At 34.7% G+C, this 21961-nt stretch overlaps 1 protein-coding gene across 4 annotated transcripts in view; it reads left to right on the top strand.

Annotated features, from left to right (window-relative positions):
- The window catches only part of INPP4B (inositol polyphosphate-4-phosphatase type II B), a 129928-nt gene that overhangs the window by 88205 nt on the left and 19762 nt on the right, over positions 1-21961 (top strand). For all 4 annotated transcript variants that reach the window (XM_070949099.1, XM_070949098.1, XM_070949100.1 and 1 more), the window contains 4 exons: positions 366-483; positions 7775-7915; positions 10814-10911; positions 16060-16172. In XM_070949099.1, coding sequence (XP_070805200.1) covers positions 366-483; positions 7775-7915; positions 10814-10911; positions 16060-16172 — 470 coding nt within the window. The remainder of the gene's footprint in view (positions 1-365; positions 484-7774; positions 7916-10813; positions 10912-16059; positions 16173-21961) is intronic.

The raw sequence follows: 21961 nt of genomic DNA, 5'->3' as shown, positions 1-21961 counted from the left end.
TATGGCTTGGTGCAGTATTACTGCACTGCAGTATGTCAACCTAGATCTAGGTCTGCATCTGCTTTTGTGAATAAATATCTCAAAATATTGCTAATATGTGGGAAAGTAGGAATTTACATAGAAGTTGTAGAACATAACAAATATCCAGAGACCTCTAGTTAATATGCAAATAAAGAAACCTGTAATAAGCAAATAATTAGGGGGAAGAACTACCACTTTTTATAAACACATGGTAAAAGTAGATATAGTTTAATCTTTAAAACTGACATCTATGTTTGATTTACATTTTTTCCTTTAAACCAAGCAGAGTTGCTAGTCATGTATATTTTGTTTTCTTTTTTATTTAAAATTGTTTTTCATTATAGGTGATGAAATTGGGATGCTAGAAGATATGGCTGTGGGAATATCAGACCTGCAAAAAGTTATGTTTAAAATAACTGAAACTAAATCAGATGATCTACTTCCTGTTATAACTGGAAGACGGTATGTATTCTGTTCTTTTAAAAATGTTAACTTGATGTAATGCAAAAAAAAAATTGAAGAAGAAGTTATGTGATGTTTAAGAAAGAGACAGAAATCAGAGTGAACACCTTTTAAGGAAACTGCAGGTCTCATTAAGTTGAAAAAACTCCTTTGATTTTAATTGTGTAATTTCATTTTCAAAAATGAAGAGGGGAGAATAGGTCTCTTTCTTTTTATATGAACAACACTCAGCAGCATGTCTTCTCATGCTTGAATAAAGGTGTTTCTTTGGTATCTAAGACCAAACCTGGCATAGGCCCAACAAAAGATTACAATTAGAAGAATACAGGTAGTCTTCAAGATGTGACTATAATGGAACTTGCTCATTTTAGCCATATGTTGCAATGACGGTTAAGAAAACATCTCATCTAATAACCCCACATCACTGCTGTCCCCTATGCAATTGTTAAAAAAACATGCAGGTCATTAAGTGGAACACTGAGTCCTTCAGGGCGGGGGGGGTGGCTTGGAAGCCTAGCACAGGCCCAGGCTCACCTTCCTGGGCCTTCCAAGCCATCTCCCCCTCCTCCCCCAAGGCACCAGGTAGTCCTCTCCCTGTCCTTCACGATCTCCCAGGCCTTGGCCTGCTCCAGCCAGCTATTCAGCCAGGCAAGGGAGGCTAAAGCTGGTCAGCAGAAGCAACTGGCACGTGATAGGCTTAGGGTTGCCAGGTGTCCACTATTTGAGTGGACAGTCCGCTTTTTTCACATTATGTTCACTATTTTTTTTCACAAAATAGTGGACATCTTTTTTATTCAAAAGCTTTATGATGAAATGGTACGTAATCTAAAGCTGTACAGTCTAAGAGAATAAGGATAGGAGAATCGCGTTTTGTCTTTTTTTCCATAAGTTAAAATGAGACAAAGATCGTATATCCATTGAACTCAATTCTCCGGAAAAATTAATGATGAGATTAAAATAAAAATATATTATAAAATTATGTACAGTTCACATTTTTAAAATGTATTGTAGCTTGTGTCGACTGACCTAAAATGGCGTGTTAAAATGTTTGTAAGAAAATATATAATTTAATTGTAAAAATTTTTTTTTATTTTTTTACTACTTAACACCCCCCCCCCCGCTTGTCCGCTATTTTTTAGAAGCAGACCTGGCAACCCTAGTTACAGCCTGTAGGTCGAGGCCTACTACCCATCTGGCCATCCCAAGGACTTGCAGGACTCGATCTGTTCCTCAGCCAACTCCAGGGCCCAGCAGTACCCAACTTACCTTTTTGTTTTTTGCAGAGAGCCCAGTGGCTCCAATGTAGACTCAGTTTTCTTGTAGAGGCTGCCGACCTCATAACAATTTTGTGCTATTCTCCTAGCAAGTAGTACTTAAACTCCACAAACATAGAGACCCTCCTTAAAAAATAGAGCCTCCACAAACAAACGGAGCCTCCTTAAATTAGTGACTGCTAGTAAGTTGAGACATTGTTGCTATAATGTCTAAATTAAAATATGACAGCATGCCAGAAATAAATTTCCTGCATTTTCAGACTCAGTGACTCTGTGGCAAAGGAAGAAACATACAAAACATTATTTTAGGCACATGCCATTTGCCAAGCAGACTTCTTAATAACCTCATTCAACATTACCAACTTTGTGTACAAAATGTTGTGCAGAAAGTTTCTTCTGCTAATGAAATACGCCATGGTGTGGGGGAACAGGATTGCCACAAGAATCATGCCAAGGGACCTTCTGTTAGTAGAGTTCCATTAATTTTTTAAAAAATGTTCTCCTTCTGAGGGAGCCATCGCTGTCTTGCATCCCAGTCTATTCCATCCAAACCCCTGTAAGAGCAGCTAGCATAGATTTCATCAGTGCAATTAAATATTGCAGAGTTTCCAAACTACAGTGCCATAACCTTTTAAAATGATAAATGATTTTTTTGTGATTCCCTCCATGAATAAAATTAATGAGCCGTTTCCTTTGTTCCAGTGAATGAGGCAGCTATCAGTTTAGCAAGTGTCAGTTTAGCATTACGTGAGTTTCCTCTCCCATTTATTATTTCCTGTACATAAATTGGAGTCCTGCTAGAACTCAATCCCAGGAGGAACATGTTCTGGCAGCAATTCAGCTTTGCATGCACAACCCATGCAGAACTCTGGCTTTGGGTGTGGAAGCTTTATGCCTCACAACACAGATTATTTTCACAGCTGGCTTGTCCACACAGACTAAACTGAGTTCTCACAGGGCAAAAGCTTTGTTTGCACAAGACATAGGCCTAGACATCAAGATAGTTGTATGTACAATCTACATGGAACATAATGCAGATATCTAAGCAGTTTTCCATCTTGAGATGCCAAACTAAAATAAAACCTAAATTAGGCCTCTTGATCAAAGCAGCAGTCCTCCAGTACATAAGCAGAAGTTCAAGTTAAGTCTGGCTCTTGATGTCTACAACAATATGTCCATGAAGTTTTCTGGCCAGTATTGTGGCAGTAGTTTGTTTAGGCTTCTAAGGAATTTTTTTAAAAAAAAATAATTTCCCTAGTCCAGCCTATCAACCAGGGATACTGCTCATTTCCTGCTCATCAGATCCAAACATAGCACTATTTAAATGTTTCAAGATAACTATAATACTGTAGATGCTACCACATACTTTGTATGGAAAGCGACAGAGAAATAAACATGAGTTAATGCTGAAAAAATGTAGAGAGGGGAGAGACAAAATGGAAATATTTTTGGCTTTTTTTAATTTTGTTTTAAATTTACGTTTTTTCCATGCCTTCAATTTCTGTTTCTTACCATATGTGGAAAATACATTTGGAGAGGTCAAGTATAATAATAATGAAAGCAATAGTCTATAATACAGAGGAACTTCTTATAATCTTGAAATTGCAAAGTCTTTATAATTAAAGTTTTTTTGTTGTTATCCACAAACACACTGTGGATATAAACAGATTACTATATTTGTGTTGGTGCATCTATAAAGATAATACTATAAAACCTCTACTGGTTACAGTAAGTGTTGCAACTGTATTTATAATTTAAATGAGGAAATTCTGAGTATCTTGGAATTTTTGCAAAATAACAAAAATTAATTAATGTCAGTCTTGAAAACTGATACTAGATATTACCAGATGATCGGATCAATATTAATAGGAAACAGTATTGAAGAATCCCATTATCACTCTCTAGTTCTGCAACCTATAGTTTACAGACCACCTGATGACATTTCTTAGATTTTCAATTGAAAATAATCAAAGTGCACTTATGAGAAAGGGAAACTTTAAAATCAGTAATCAAGGTCTGGTTTCTTGGCAAATAAAGAGAAATATGAAATACTGACTTCATTTTTCTATTGTCTTCTTTGTTTGTATTCCAAATAATTTGAAACTTGTTTCAGTTTCTAAAGTTACATAAAATGTATTACTGCACTGGGCTCTAGGTGCCTTCAAGGAAGTAAACATGTTTGTTTATACATTGCCTATAATTTCTTTCCTGTGTTCTATAAATGGACACTAGCTCATACATATGCTAATATATCCCTAAAATGTTTTTCTAAATTATTTATGGAGTGTGGACACATTGCAACCTTGTGTTTTCTATAGTTCTGGGTACCTTTCTAATGGTTTATTATTTTGCAGATGTACACCAGAGAATTTGTGGGGTTTTTATATTTGATTTTTAGAAACAAGGATTTTAACAATAATTATTCCCTTGGTACTTACCTTTTACCTTTTCTAAGTTTCTAGGAGGAAGCAAGCTTTTTTCTCACAATTTTTACTGGATTTAGTTTTTCATCTCACTTGAGATTGATTCTGCATGCAGTCCTTGACTTGCAGTCATTCATTTAATGACCATTCATTGTTACAGTGGCACTGAAAAAATGATTTACGTCCTTTTTTCACAAATAGAACCGTTGCAGCCGCCCCATAATCATGTGATCAAAATTTGGATGCTTGGCAACTGGCATGCATTAATAACAGTTGTAATGTCCCGAGGTCATGTGATCAGCTTTTGCAACTTTCTGACAAGCAAATTTAATGGGAAAGCCAGATTCACTTAACAACCATGTTACTAACTTAATAACTTAACTGATTCGCTTAACTACTGGCAACAAAGGTCATAAAATGGGGCAAAATTCACTTAATAATTTCGTCTTGCTTAGCAACCAGAATTTTGGGCTCAATTGTGGTTGTACGTAAAGGATAACCAGTACTATAAACAATGTAGTGGTGGTTCCAATTATTAGTAGAAGCACTATATAATTTTTTAATTTTTAATTTTAATATTTTATTAGAGGTCTTTTTAAGAGATCTATCTTATTTATTTACTGAGCTTATCTAATAATTTTTTCTAAGATGGATAAGGGTTCTGAATTACAGACCAATTTGTTTTATAAATGTGGATACTAAAACATTAATTGCTCTGTTGGCTTGGAGCCTTCAGGCTGGATTTATGGAACCCTCAGGGAATTAATAATACTAGACTATTAATTGAGGCAATGGCTTTATCTCAAAATAGGTAGAAAATATTTTGATATATGATATGGTATGAGCCTTCAGCTATCCCTTTTCAAAATCATTTCTGACCTTTGCTCCTTTTTATTTTAAACACTTATATGCTGCCCAGTCCTTTAATAAATCCACAATAGGTAGCTTACAAAAACTTAATAAGTCAATAATAATTAAAAACAAGAAATCTTAAATACTGAAAAATAAATCAGCCAATGCTTAATGTTCAAAAAGTAAATTGTTAAAAGAGCTGGGTTAATAAATATAGTTTTAATCCCTTTTACAATATAACAAGAATTTATCAGTATGGATTATGTTCAGCCACATGGTATATATGTATCATGGAAAAAACAAAGTTGATCGGTAATGTCAAACATATCCAGCAGGCACCTCATTTACAATCTGAGAGTACAAGATGAATATGCAGGAGTAGGTGATCCTGTAAATAGCTTGGAGCTAAGCAAGGAAAGGTTTTATATGTAAAATTTCTTAAATTAGGTCCAGCAACTAGCAATTAGTGAAGCTGTTTCACTATTGTTTCAATCTCTGAAAGCAATATCAGTTACAAGTGCTGCCTCATTCTGAACAATGTTTAGACTATCTTCAAGAATTGAGCCACAGAGCATATTATAATAATGCAATTATAAAGTCACCAAGCCAAGTATTTTGCCTCTAAGTAGGGATGTCCATGATTTATTACCAAAATCACCCAATCTTGCTACAGATATTTTGGGGCTATACACTACACTATACAATGTTGAATCCAAAAAGTCACATAGACTGCAAATCTGTCTGTTAAAGCAGGCTGCAAATCTTCCAAATCTTGAAGTCCATTCCTTGGACTGAAACAATTCTATTTTTTGACACTAATAGTTAGCTTATTTCCCCATATCCACCCCAGGGTGGCGTAGTGGTTAGAGAGCAGTACTGCAGGCTACTCTGCTGCCTGTTGGCTGCCTGCAGTTTGGCAGTTTAAATCTCACCAGGCTCAAGGTTGACTCAGCCTTCCATCCTTCTGAGGTGGATAAAATGAGGATCCAAATTGTTGGGGGCAATATGCTGACTCTGTAAAACCGCTTACAGAGGGCTATAAAGCACTTTGAAGTGGTATATAAGTCTAAATGCTATTGCTATTGCTTTATAATTTGGAAACATTCAGAATTGTCCAAACTCACAAGAAAGGGGAAATATGGCTAAGTAACATAAGGTTATTAATGACAAAGTGAGTGTAGCAATATAACTTTCCCACAGCATACTAAGAAGTAGGCTGTAAAACAATGACTCCAAATACAGCTCCCTTAAGCGCTCCTGAAAGTTATCATGTCAAATGGTATCAAAATCTGCCAAGAGATTCAGAAGTGCCAATAAGATTGCATTACCCATTTCTCTCTCCTCGTTCATTAGAGAAACCAAGCTGTCTTGAATATAACAGGAAACTTTCTTTGCAATATGGAACTATTAGCAGTCTGGAAATAATTATTCCAGACACTTCACTAAAGTTCTAATAGCTTTATTGTTGTTTCTTTGATGTGGCATTTGCTAAAACACAAATGTTTACAGTTTGAATTTTCCCTATAATTACATTTTGATATGAAATCTACAAAAAAGTTGGTATACTTGTACAACAATTACTACATATAGAGTGGCACATTTTCTTTTGGAGTCTATCTTTAGAATTATCTTTAGAAAATAAGAATTTTCTATATCTGTTAATTGTTAAATCCAACTAATAAATAAATATAGAAAATAAAGTGTTATAGATCTTGATTCATGAGGGATTGCCAAGAAAGTTATCCAGCTTTGGAAAGATTCATATTCAACAAAGCAGTAAAAAAATGGTCAAATATTTCTGAACACTTGATAAATTGCCAAGTTTGCGTTTTTGTCACTATTTTCTTTTATCTATTCCCTTTCAAATGCTGTATCTGCTTCTGATACCTCATTCTCAACCCTGATGTTCTAAAGAAAAAATGACTGTAGATGGTTAATTTCAGAAGGATCTTTGATGTTTTAGGAAATTATGCTCCAAATATCAAAATATTTACTATTGTTTATGGAAGGAACTGTAACATCAAATATATAGAAGTATATGATTGTGATTAATTCTGACTGAGTTTTAAAAAGTATACTGGTATGTGAAATAGTTAGCATTTGAAAAGGCTTTTAAAATGAGAAATACAGTTACATATGACATAACCAGAAATGTGCCCAGCTGGATTTGGGTTCTAGTACTAACCGAGGCTACAGAGCAGGAGAGGCGGAGTGGCAGTTGTCATTCAGGAATCTCTATTGGCCTTCAGGGACTATGTTCCCCAAACTTCTGGAAGTGAGACTGTGTCTGAGATTGGGTTTGCAGGATCAGTTGGGAGTGTTGCTGCTTTTGTAGGCCATCTCGGGACTGAGAGTAGAGTTCGCCAGGTTTATGGTCCTGGGAAACTTCAATTTGCCATTTCTGGATTTGATCTTGGAAGTGGCTCTGGAGTTCATGGCCTTTATGACAGCCATGGGCATATCCCAAGTTATTCCAGGCCCAACTCAAGATAGTAGTCACACTCCAGATATGATCTTCCTGTTGGAGTAGGGGTGGTGGAGTAGGGTCGTGGTCCTGATAGATTTTACAAATATGTTTTTTTTTTTAATTAGAAAAGATTTTTCTTCATTTATGAAAACATCCTGCCTTTTAAATATAGATATTGTTGTCTACCAGCCTAGGAGTAAAACAGACTGGAAATAGTTATTTTTTTTAAAAAAGTGAAAGAACTCAAATTTAGTTTTGTCTCTTTGTTTTCATAGGGAACATTATATAATAGAAATAAAGCTTCCAGAAAAGATGTTTGAATTGCTTCCTCAAGAGATTAAAGATGGGAAACTGCTTTATGTCTATCCAGTCCTCTTTAATGTTGGAATCAATGAACAACAAACACTTGCAGAAAGGTAAATCATCAGGTTTATTATGTGTTGTTTTATATATGGATAGAAAAAATACCCATAGTGTTAACATCCCATAATATAATTAAATAATTGGCTATGATAACTTACCTAGAGAAGATATACTATAGTAAGGAGAAATGATAAATTCATTCTGTTCATATCTATATAAACTACACCTGATTAGCAGGACAATCTATAAGCAACCTATAACAGGCTGGTTTTTACAGGAACTATACAGTTTGAAACTCAAAAAAATACACAGAAATATATGTGTATTTTGAATATTCTGTATATATTCAAAAATTATGCACATTAAAGATACATAACATTCTATATATTAGGAAATGAAAATTGGAAAATAGCTACGAAGTGTGCAGGTTGGGTTTTTCTATTCATAAACTGACATTAAAATAGTGACACAAATATACAATTGGGAATATATAACTTTAATAAGCAAATTAAGTATTTATCCATGTCTACCAAGAAACCACTGGCTAGATAGTTGTACAGGCACTATTTCATTTTTGAGAACAACCCATCCCATGAAAGATACATAGTCGTTGTCAGGAACTTTGGTGCAGGTTTATGACTGGAGTAGTCAAGGTCATTTGAGGGAGATAAAAGGATCATCTCCTTAATATTCTATTTGAACAGCATTTCTGGCCTAACAGTTCCTCTTTTTGTCTCAACAACTGGTTGGTCAGCTACAATGTATCTGAACAGATATTTCCATTTTTAGGTCCAAGTAAATGTTGACTTCTTCAGCTAAATATAGAGAGCTTGTAGGCCATTCCAATTAACTTCTATGTAGGTACAATTTATCACTCCAAGATTAGGATTAAAGCAAATATTTTATCATCAGAAATTTAAACCAAAATACTATAAACTCTTAAGATACACATAATTCCATCAGAAATCAAACAATTTTTTAAAAAAATCAAGAGTTATTCATACAAAGGGAGAGTTGTAATAGCCCTTCCCCCAAAATTTGGTAACATAGCCAAGGCTTAGCAATTTTCTAAAGTTCCACAGTGATTTAGACAACCAAATTACTGATGAGAAGCTATTCCAGCGAAGGACAGACAAAAAAAAAAAAACATAATGCTAAGCTCTTGATTGAGTGAATAAATAAAAATTGCACATAATATATATGCTATTATTGTATCGACAATAGTGAACATTTGAAGAAATAACCATTAATAATGTCTATTTAATAGACTGTGATGGATAAGGTTGAATTCTAATTGGAATGATTTTTTAGCTATTTAGACATTTACTAAGTGCATGAATTATGAAAAAATTTAATAGTATTTGTTCATCTTCAGCTTAATTCAACATTTTAAATGCTTTTAAAGAATCAAGATGCATAATAGAAAATAATGGGATAATCTAGATGTTGTAATGTGCTAAGAAAAAAATATATATGTAAAAATAAATGTCAAAATTGTCAATCCTACAGAGTAATAACGAAATAAATATTTTCAATGCAGAATAAAGCTGAATAAAGTTAGGGTTAGTGTGCATTTTTGAGGCAAGGGTAAAACAAAACAAAGCATATTTTGTGTATGACTGATACGGCATCCAACAAATGGCTTTTATAGGATATGGTCATATCCTCTGACTCTCTACTCTGTTGTGCCAAAGAATGTAAAGGCAAGGTGTTCCTCAGCCATGTCGGCATTGGAAGTTAGCTGCTATAAATTGAGTGGTTTTTCTATGATTTGATACTTCCATAGAAAATTACTTCGAATAGCACCTAGAACTGCATACTGACCCACTTCACTTCCAACTTTAATTCAGACAAAAATGGCTAGGAATAGACAGAATTTCCAATAAATAAATAATATCAGGGAACACTTCATTTTCAATTAGATCCTTTTTGACTAAAAATTCCTAAGTATTTCAAGATTATTAAATTATTATTAAAAGTTATTTCCCAACTTTCCCTTTATATTGCTGAGAGAACTCAGCAATGTGCTTAACTGTCTGTCTGTCACCTAAACAAGAGAATATTTCTTACTGCTGTTGGGTAGGAAAAATAGTGATACATTTAGACCAATTCTCCCTTGGTTTGAGAAAGACAATCTGACATTACATGTACTTCAAGTCAACTGCAATCAAGAGTAGGTGAAGGGCTTTTTCAGTGTGGCTTCATTAGATAGATCCTTGATCAAAAAAACACTCATAAAACAGTACAGATAATATTTGTAATGGCTAGAGACTGGAATCTGGAGCCCACCATTGGATAAAACTGGCAGAAGTACTGCATATTGGAGCTTTATTTCATCAATATTTCCACAGACATAACCTATGCTTTACTGAGGACTTTCCAGCACTTCTCAACCAATTTTTCAACCAACCACTGTTTGTTTTTGTTGTGATACCTCCAGTTTCAAGTCTACTATTCAGTAAATATCATAATGGGCAGCTATGCCATCTCAATTGATAAAGTAAAATCAAAACTATAAATACTGATGTCAGATTATTTCCATGACCCATATTATACAGCACGGGTGTCAAACTTGCCACATCACGTTGCCATCATGTGACATTTCATTACTTTTTTTTCTTTCGCGGAGCTGGGATGGGCGTGGCCTGTGCGTGACACATCTGGCCCAAGGCTGCTAGTTTGACACCCCTGTTATAGAGCCTTTTTATTTTCTTAAAATCTTTAAATTGTGAGGGCAATTTTATATCATGACTGGTTTAAGGAGTTACAGATATGATCTACACACATACTACAGACCATTTCTTTAGAATGCTATAAATAATTAACCCATATTAGTAAACATAAAGCTGAGATTGTTCTGTTTATTGGACTGAATTGTGTTTACATGTTCATTACTGTATTTATGCTATTTTTGTTCTTGTTTTTTCCATATATGTTTTGTGATTCTTTAGGTTTGGAGATACCTCCTTGCAAGAAAGCCTTAACCAGGAAAATTTGGAATTGCTAAAAGAATATTATAAGTTATTAATGGAAAAAATGCCTCCTGATTGTAAGCATTTTAATAGAACTTCATTATGTTGAATTTGTTACATTTGTCACATAAATCATAAGGTAATATCATTCCTACGGAGTCATTCTTTATAAACTTGAGTTTGTTCATCATTTTATTGCAAACACTGCCCTTTCTGTTTCCCAAATCTCTTTCACTTGAAATAGAATTTCCCATCCGTATTGGTGGAACTGACTGAAGGCTTACATGGAATAATAGTGAAATAATATCTTCATAGGATCTAATTGTGAATAATTTTCTATTTTATGTTTGTTTTGATTTTTACCAGCAAAATATAACAAATACAATAAAATATTAATCACACAATCATCAAGTTATATAACTTCCATAGTAGCTCAACAATCCCATTGAAAAGCATGTGAAAGTTAAGGTATGTTAACAGGACATGACAAAATCCTTTATAGTACCAGTGTACAAACTGTTGGCATTTTCTTAACTCAAGTTAAGTTAAATGATAGAAGAGCTTATTCAAACATTATATACAAAGAGCAGATCTATGAATATTTTAATTCAAGTGTCTATTTTCTGGGATTGTGTAATTATTGTATAACCCAAAAAAAAGACACAGCTGTGGCAGATGGTGTGTAACCACTGTCCCAAGTCAGACTCTGGATGATTTGGGATAGGACTGTGGCTACCATGGTGACCACACTTCCAATGGAGGTATATTGAATCCCTCTACAATTATAAATCTAGAGCAGAGGCCACAACCTTTTGGGCACCAGGCACCGGTTCCATGGAGAGAGGCTGTCCAAGGACTGGAGAGGGTGTGGTTTTGTGTGTTGCCTGCATCCCACGGATGGCGATTCGCTTGTTTGTGTGGCCCAGTTTCTGGCATGCCGTGACCCAGTGCCAATCCATAGACCCGAGGTTGGAGATCCCTGGTCTAGAGAACTCTTCTCCTAACCCAGAATGGATTCAGTGAGCTCAGACTGGGAAGTTGCTATGTAGCAGAGAAGTTAGTACAATAGCAACAAGCCCAACTTAATGAACATATCTCATATATGACAGCCTGTGTTGCACCGCTCCTGAGACTATAGGAGTTTCCTAGATGACAATCACCAATTTCCACTCCTGCTCCAGAGTCTGAACTGATGCCACACTAAAATCCATATGATGATACCTCCCAAAGGCCACACCTAGGTCTGGGTAATGCAGACCAGGTCAGCCCTCTCATTGACAAATAAATCACAAATGATTATGTTTATAAGCAGCGGCTGAAAGCCAGAATATCTTCAGGAATAATAGAAAGGAAGACAAAATGTCCTCCATGGTGTCTGTTGTCATTCCCCTCCCTCCCTCCCTCCCTGCCTAGCCAATACCAATACCTCTAGAGTTCCGATGTCCTGGATGGTCTTTCAGATGGAAAGTTGCCAAGACAAGCTCCAAGCAGCAGTTATTAGGTTGCACATATAGCAGCCAGCAGAGGCCCTCCATCATCAGCATGTGGCAGGAATCTTCCAACATCTAAACAGCTGAAGTCTTCTGTTTCTGCCAGTCACCTGAGCAATCCCAATATAGTACCTCTAACCCAGCCACCCAACAACCCCCCCCAAAGAAGAGGGTTTATTGAGATGGTAGGCGTAATATATATTGCAAGTTACAATTCATTCTACAATGTTCATCTGCAGTTCGTTCTGTGATGTTCTGGTGACTGGCTTCTATTCCCCTTTTGTTATAGGTTTCTTCTTTTATTTCCTATACATCTCCCTTTCTCTTCAGCATTTTAGAATACCTGTCTATATCCACACTGACACCTGTAGATGACTTCACTTTTCTTTGTAATATAAATTGTTTGCTGTTGCCGTTTCAGTATCGCGTTTTACAGAATTTTCCATCCTTCCCAGACATATTTCTCCTTCAGAATTGCAATGTACTGGATTTGACTTACCTTCCACCTCTGTTCATTGAAATCTGCTCCTCTGAAAGTTAGTATACAGGTTTTACTTCTCTCTATTCTTCCTTCTCTTGAACATGAACTCAAGGATAGCATGATCCATTTCTCCCACGATTCCAGATACTTTTACTTGTTCAACCTTCTTCAGTTTCTTCTTCTTGGCATTTGTGTAGAAATTCCTTAGACTGTAACTACTAACTCTACTAGCTTTCCATTGTAGTTTTCTACCAATCTGTAAGTCTTTTTTTTTTTTTTTTTGCTTTCATGTTTATCTTTTGTTGTTCAACCCAGTTTTTGGCATTATGTTAAGTTCTGAGCCTGACACCTATCATTCTCTAGCCAACATTTTTCCAGATACATCCTTCCCAGGCGTTGTGAGATGTAGGACACTTTTTGCCAGGATTTCTTCATGTAGGTATGGCTGAAGAATATAAATCCAGAAAAGGCACTCAAGTACAAGATGTTGTTCTTTTTTCTCATGTCATGACTCTCTATTAGAAGGATTAACAGAAGCACTTCCCTGCCCAGGCTTCATAATTTATGCAGATCTGTTCGAGATCTCTATTGGCATTGTCATCCATCATCCATCATCATATGAATTATTAGGAAGAAATAGATATTGTTGACTAAGGAAACACAGCAATTTGTCTGTCATAATCAGGATATGGGACCTGGAAGAATACAAACCTTCCATGACATCATATTAATCTGCATAGTCTTAATGCAGTTTCAGTTCATTTCATAGGGAATCCCCCAACATTGGAACACATTTCTCTTTTGTCAAAATTGTTTTTCTTCAACTTCATGGTTGAAGTGTTTTTCACCTTGTTCTGATAAACTAGGTTGATGAGACTTATCCAGTTAGGTATGGAGAGTCCTCAAGAGCAAGAAGCTGGTAGCCGTCTCTGAACTCCATCACTGAAAACCACCTATTTCTCTTGCTTTAGTGGGTAACATGCTTCCCTTACTTTTCCCCAGTAGCTACTCCAGCTTTCGTGTCTCTCTCTGCTTCTCTTATTCTGTACAGGAACTTTTCATCTTCCCTGGTATGTGCGAGTATAGAACCTCTCTCTTTATGTTATTTTGCTCTCTATTCTGATAGAACCACAGGAATGTTGGTTTAGATTCTCTTCAAATATTGCATGAACATCACCACAAGGATTCCTTCATTCTTCATTCTGTTCAGGGGTAATTGGAATGGATGCCCACATTCCTTCTACCAAACTCCCATGTTAAGTCCCCCTGATTGCGCTCCCTATTTGCACATTCAGTGAAGTTTTCTGAATGTAACCAATGTTACATTTTTTTTTTCTTATCTCATGAGAGTAAATTTTATTAATAAGAATTGTGGTTTGTAAGTGAAGAATTAAAAGTCCTATCTCCACATTCTGTGTTGAAAATTGGAGTGGAATCACATCTAATATAAAAATGTTTAAACATTGTACAAGAACATCAAATGTAATTTGTTGTAGGTATTCTATGTATAAACTGTTTCCATGTTAATATTCAGTTCCTTGATCCAAAACTTCCTTTTCTTCTGTTTCTGCTATGCATTTTGTTTTATGACCAAATGCTACAAATAGAGGAAAATCTAATTTCCTATTTTTGTAACTGAATTTTGGGCTGCTTATTATTTCTTTGTCCTTGTAATGAAAAAGCATTTGCGCATTGAGCCCTGGAAAATCCCTAGTTCAGGTTAAGTCCTGATTATACCTCCCATCAAAATATAAGAAGACCTCAAAAGAGGGACTTAAAATCACTGTTGCTATTCAACAAGGATTTATTTATTTCAGGTGATCTTTAGTGCACTGCAGCATTTTTTCCCCTGGATTTTCATGAAGACTATTGTTATTTAAAATTGCTTTCTCCCTAGGATATAATAGATTTTAATCAATATTTTAGTGCATTTACAGAACAGATGCAAGCCTGCCTTTTCTGGCTGATAACAGCATTATTTATGGACTTTTATTTGCTGAGTCTCTTGAAGCTACTGGAATTAATGCTAATGAGGTTAAACCTGCGTTTAACTATGACAGATGATCAAAAATTGTTCTAATGCTGCTCATTTTTTGAATGTTAAAACAGTCGCCTTTGTAATTTGAAAAATCAAAAATATTTGAGACATCAAGCACTTTTTCTGATTACAGCTAGAAAAATAACTGCAGGTTAGAACTAGATTTTAATAATATGTTAATTCAATATTTATTCCAGCCACACCAGTCCCTAGATTTCCAAACAACCTGCAGCTTTGAATTTTAATTTCTTTTCTAAAATGTCAACATGCAAATACAATTTCTGTGTGATTTCTTAAGGCTCAAGACAAATGTGATATGAAACAAAGATGTTTCTTTTTTATTGTTTTTTTTTGTTCTTGTTTCTTACATTTAAATCCTAAATTTATAAAATAGAAATTCAAACCTTCATCTATTTAAACCCTTCCTTGCCCCACATTTGGTAAGAACTGAAAAGAGGCAAGATATCAATATAATTATCTTTTTTAGAGTTTCTCCAAATATGGAAGGACAGATAAATATTTAATTTTCCCCGTTTTTTTTCCTGAAAAAGCAAATGTAGAAAAATAGAGGGAAAGATAGCAAAAGGCAAAAGATAAACACAGCGGCTTACCACTATTTAAAGGAAAGGTTCAGACATTATGAGAGGATTGAACTAACCCAATCAAAAGAATTCTCATCCTCACTATAACATGGGCTACTGTGTTCTAGTAATGAATAGCTGATGTGTTTTGTAGTTTTAGGTAATTTCTTTGATTAAAGCGCCGTGTCCACAAAACTCAATAGTAATAAAATATTATAAAGAGCCTACATTTGACAGTGATTTAAATTAAGATATTTGTTGTTATTATTATTATTATTATTTTCTTGATTCCTTGTGTTCCCCTTTCTCTTGCCCATCAAGGGTGCTATGTTTTTTATTCACCTTTGCTGCATACAGAAAAGCAGCACTTGAAATGATTACAGAGAGGAAACAGAAATAAAGTCGATTGTGGAATGCTTGCAATTTCCATTCAAATCAAAGCACCCAGTGTTTTGCATTTCAGAAGAAACTCTTAAATAGTAGTATCTATATTAATGAACATAGTTTTGGGTCAGTCAATATATCAACAATGATATTACTCTGTTAGATGAAAATAATGCATTTGAAAGGACTGTGTAGCTATTTTTTTAATGAATGGGAAATATTATCACTGGCTGCTTCCTTCTCCTTTTCAGGCCTACCACATTTTCAGGAACAGAATGATTTAAAAGGATTACTAGAAAATCTTCATCAAAATATTCAGACTAAAAAAAGAAAGAATGTAGAAATCATGTGGTTGGCTGCAACGGTAAGAAGCCTCATCAAACAGCAATTCCATTGAAGTCATTCTTGTCTTGTTAAATTAAACTTTGGGTCCCCAAAGAACTGAGGAAAGCCACTAATGAGTTTATTTTTTTCTAAATCACTGTAATTTTGTTAATTACAAAATATGTATATTTTTAGATTCCTTCCAAGTACTTTATCAAACTAAATCAGTTGCACATGCATGCTTTTTACCCAAGTCAGTTTTTTTAGCGCCCTGTTTGAAATTTTGTTGATGCTAAATCCCTCAAGACACATTAATATTACATATTCTTTTGGAATCATTCTCTGTATATAATGAATCATAGACTTTAAATTACTTTTTCTACCGGGATTAACTGCTTTAGGTTTTGGCTGGAGGTTTGGTTTGAAGTTAGGAAAGAAATTGAAATGATTCTGTAGCCATTTCATAAATATCCTATTTGCATTTTCATCTCATCTGCAGTTGAGAAAGACAGAAGATATAACAGAGAAGATTGACACTAGGGGTGAAATCAGGGAGTGTTGGGCTTAGATTTCATTTTCATTGGTAAGATATACTAAGAAAATAGTTCTTGAAAATAATTTGGCTTCTTTACAGGCACAATTCCTGTGGCCAAACTATATTGATATACTTTTGCTGTCTGATCTACTAAGACACAAAAATAAATGATAGAAGAACTTATTCAGGCATAATGTACTTATTTATTTTTCGTTTGTTTTTTACTCTCTGTGGTTCTTGATACATTCTGTAAAATAATGGGCTGATTACATAGCACGCCCAGATACTATCATAATTGCTGAATAATGGATTTAAAAGTATTTCAGGATAGAACGTAGAACTGAGATGCAGCTTGATGGTCCTGGAAAATACGGGAGGAAGCTTGCATTCACTCACTGGTCTTCTGCCCGAGCCTCACTGGCCATTATATTGAACTCAGCACAAAAAAGTGTTTGCTTTCTTTATCTGCTATTTTTGTATAGATAGGGGATACAGACCCTGCAGTTGTGCACTGATAATGCAGCATCCTATGGGTCTTATTCTTATTCCATTAATCTGACATCAACTGCTTGATTTGTTATTTATTTCCATTAACCTGACATCAATGCACATACACTGATATGTATTCTTATTAGGTAATTAAGAATGTAGATTGTGTTGTCTGATTGGGACTCCACAAATTACCTATCAGTAAGTTAATTATATTTCTTCTAAGTTGTTTTTATTTTTTCCTTGATAAGATAGATATTAAATAGCTCGTGGACTATTGTAATATTGTTGGTTAATTTCCTAATAACAGATAGCTACTGCTTTATTTATTTTGTTAATAACAGTAAAATATCTATAGTAGCTAGATTATTTTCTCCATAAATGGCTACATTTATTTTCAGAATGCATCTGTCAAGATGGAAAATTAAAGACTGGAGAAAACAGAATACTAATATATGTATCTTGGCGCCACTTACATTCTTTCTTTTCATGAACTGCTTCAGTGTACTTATGTTGGAACAGTGACAGTTGTGAGAAGTGGGAGTCACAGTAGTAACCATCAGTGCTGTAATGATGCTCTTGCTAATACATCTTCAGCTTAATTGATCAGTGGTACACAGCTTCCATTTAACACTGCCTCATGTCAAGGGAAGCAGCTGAATTCAGACAATAATTTGCACATTGTGTTGTAACAGCTAGCTTTATACATACATACATACATACATACATACATATACATACATACATATACATATACATATACATATACATATACATATACATATACATATACATATACATATACATGTAAAACTCACCATGGACTTGATGGTGAAAGAAAACCATCTTTCCCATCTTTCTTTGGGAAAAAAAAGAGCTAGTTTCCGGCAAGCTTTAATACTATAACTTCCTGACCTAAATAATTGAAAGAAATTTTCAGTTTGCTCCAGATAATACGGAGATTACCCAGCAGGCCATGTCTTGGAGAAAGACCTGGCGACCTACTCAGCAAAAAATTCTATGGAAAGAGTCTCAAACATGTCAGACAGGGAGCCCAACAATAGGACAACAGGAATCCCAGTTGCTGAGGCAACCAGTGACGTAAGCAAATGTCTGTGTTGTACAGAAATACATCAGATAGCCACATGGATTGTCAGAGGAATGAGTCAGGGTAAATTAGATATTGTCAAACGAGAGATGATCAGTGTATCAATGAACTACACTGGTACGACAATGGCTTTTTCCAGTCTGAGGATTTCACAGTCTATTATTCAGAACATGACACCAGGAAAACAAATGAAGGAGCATTCATTGTAATCAAGAAAGTTGCTAGAGCAGTGCAAAAGCTTCTCAACAGCAGAGAGCTATATTGTACATAGATAATTTAACATAACTTAAAAGGGTGAGCCTCATCCCTTTCTCCATGCATGTTGAAAGTTAAAGTTTTGGAGGTATCTTAAACAGAATTTAGCCATAAATCCATATTGATTTATTCTTGCCTGAGATTTTCAGCTAAATGTAACTTTATTTAAAATATTTTTCTTTGAAATTATTGGAATGAAAGTTTTATCTACTGTATATCATTTGGGATAAATTATGTTACTAAACATATTACAGTTCTTCAAATACCTAGAAGTTAGAAAGCCAAAAGTGTACATAAGAATATTGGATAACCATTTGTCTGAAGTGGTACAGGGTTTCCTGCCTAAACAGGGGGTTGGACTAGAAGACCTCCAAGATCCCTTCCAACTCTTCTATTCTATTCTATTCTATTCTATTCTATTCTATTCTATTCTATTCTATTCTATTCTATTCTATTCTATTCTATTCTATTCTATTCTATTCTATTCTAATATCCCAGGATCTTCTGCAGATCCTGAAACCCTTGCCCACTCTAAGCTTTCTCAAAGTTGTCATCAAATTGTTTCAGTGTGAAATAAAGATTAAATAAATGGGGAGTAATTATGTTAACTGTGTTTAATTTTTACTAATTAAAATGAAAGTTTGGGGCTTTTTTCTGACCTTTGCTTCTTTTTTCTTTGAGCATATCCTTTAACCTATCCTTTGAGAATGAAGTATAAACTCTGATATCATGTAAAGTTTTGTGTTCTTTAAACTCTAGTTGAAACTTGTTCATTTCATCTTAAATGAACTGAACTGCAATGGCTAAAACAAATTAAGGTCATTCATAGAAAACTGGCTTATTTAAAAGCCAAAACAGTGTCTAAGGTACATGCACATAGGCTGAAGCAGTGCTTCTCAAGTGGTGCCTTCCATACTGCCACCATCGTTACTCAAAAGTTAGCGGAGAATCCACAATTATTTAATATTGCTAAATATTAAATTCTAAGAAAAAAAAATGGTAAGTGCTGCTGTCTCCTGAGCTATTCCAGTGACAAAAATTAAGTTCTCAAACCCACTCATCAAGCTAGTGAGAAAGTACATAGGCATTCTTATATTGTGTTGAATCAATCATTACATTCATGATCTGGCTGTATGCAAAATAATCACACTGTTCTTATAGGGCAATGGTTGTTAAACTGTTTTCTTTCAAGATGCCTTCCCCAAGTTGTGAAGGACCCCAATAGAGGTTTTGCTTGTATTGATTATATTCATAGATATTTACTGCATTAACAATTAAAATTGAGTTATTTCTTTCTGCTAGTGCATCTCATGATTGCTCGATGGGATTTTATTATTGCATTATTTTCAACATAGGCTGGCAAATAATTTTGATTTCAATCACTAAAATCATCAGACCACGATTTAAGAAACATTAAAAGAAACAGAGAGAGTTTTTGTTTTCTTCAAGATTCCCTTCCTGTTGAAAGATCTAGTGGTACAGCTTGTGGAGAAAGCAAGCATAAATAGAGAAATTTAAATTTAAAAATTTTAAATTCCATCCATTTACATTCATTTACAAGATTTATAAAATTACAGCACTCAAACTAGTTTTGCAGATGTCTCATATAACCCCAGTTTAACTGGATATAAATCAGCTCAGATATCAAACAGATATGCCATGATGGAATTGCAAAAAGACTGTCAGTCCACTAGGAACCCAAACACGGTGTACATATAGGTATTCTGAGTTAAACAGTGTATGCATTATACAAAGACAGCCTTATTAGTCTATGATAGCCAAAACTGAGGAGGAATCTGGTGTACACCTTCCAATTAAAATTTTACGAAAAGCATAAGCTGTCATAAGGAGTAGCTCACTTCATCAGATATCTGAAGCATTAAACTAACATAGGATTTGAAAAGGTTATGAGGAAAGTGGTTGGGAAGAAATGATGGTTATGCAAATGCCATTACACGGGTAACACTTTACAAGTATTTTGTCAATTAGCCATTATAATGTGTAAAAAAACTCATTCTGTTTGTGAAGACCTGAGATCTTCTGATGCTTTGATGATGAGTTTGGCAGGCTGTCTATAATTCTGTTCTGAGTTTTTTAATCTGTAATTGAGTGCAAGTATCATGTTCTGTTATTTGTTGCATGTACCATTTCTTTCAGATATAGGGTGATTACCTACTCAAGTGTAGATATTGCTCAAGTGTAGATATGCCATCTCATATACTACTGTATATGAGATGGCACTACAAAAGAATTGCCGAGGCTTTCAAGTTTGTGCTTCTATTTTTAAAAATTAGGTTCAATTCATTACAGAATTTTGACTGAGCTTTTCTGAATTAAAATTAGAACTTCAAAGCGGTTATAACTGAACCAAACAGATGCTGAAGAACAAAGAGTTTGGCAACAGAACAGAAAAAAGATCAGAAAGATGCAACCCATAGGGAGAGGCACTATAAACTGTACTTTATTAAAAACAGATAAAAAGACATGAAAAATATCTTGTACGGAAACAACTGTCACTTAGTTTATGGAATCTGCCATCTAATATGTGAACAATCATTTCCCAATGAATACACCTTTTCGAATCACTGAATTGTGGAAATCCTGTGGAATTATAATTCTTAAAAAGGCGCATATAAAAATAAAAACATGTAATGATCTTTGCTGCCTACATGTCTTTAGCAAGCGAACTGGCTGAATGAAATAATGCTCTTCCAGGGGCAAGTCATTTAATTTAGTTTTTTTATAAGCTTATTATTTAATGTATTTGAAATATATTCTTTTGAATTATAATACAACCAAATTACTGAACATATTAGATCCAAGTCTCTTGATAGCTATACATTAGTAATTAATAATAATAAAGCATTAATATGACAATGACATTCAGGGACTTTTGATCAATCAGTTAATCTAATTTGGAATCTAGCTGAATTTTCTGATGGAGATACCTACTATTATCCATGTAATGGCAACATCATACTTTGCTTACTGCAGAATACTTAATCTGGAAGCGGCAGAAGTTCAGAATGTGACAGTCAGTGCATGTTCCCATGTACATGTTACACACTGCTGTTGAAGCACTAAAGATTGAATACCAATTAGCTACTGAAACACATGTATGGCTTTGCTTATAATGTGGAAGGACTGAAATAATTTGGGGAACAAAATACCTGATGAAATGCCTTCACCATTATAGATGTCTTCAATACAGAGACCATTGATAAGGCCCTTTAAATCACAGAGCATCATTTTTTTGTCACCATTGAGTGACTTTTCAAAGTATTCTTGCACCCTGGAATGTTCTGCCTTTTGAAATGTGTGAGGTGCCCATGAATACCTTTATTACATACCTTTTTAAAACAATTTACCCAGTTCTTCTCTGGATAAAGTTAAATTGCTAGGCTTTACGGCTGGAAAACCAGCAGCCCCGGTTTAAGACCCA

This window comes from Pituophis catenifer, unplaced genomic scaffold (genome assembly GCF_029215685.1).
Source record: "Pituophis catenifer annectens isolate HBS135680 unplaced genomic scaffold, rPitCat1.0.hap2 SCAF_8, whole genome shotgun sequence".
Classification (NCBI taxonomy): domain Eukaryota; kingdom Metazoa; phylum Chordata; class Lepidosauria; order Squamata; family Colubridae; genus Pituophis; species Pituophis catenifer.
Note: the sequence above shows the minus strand (reverse complement) of the source record. Positions and strands in the feature narration are given on the sequence as shown.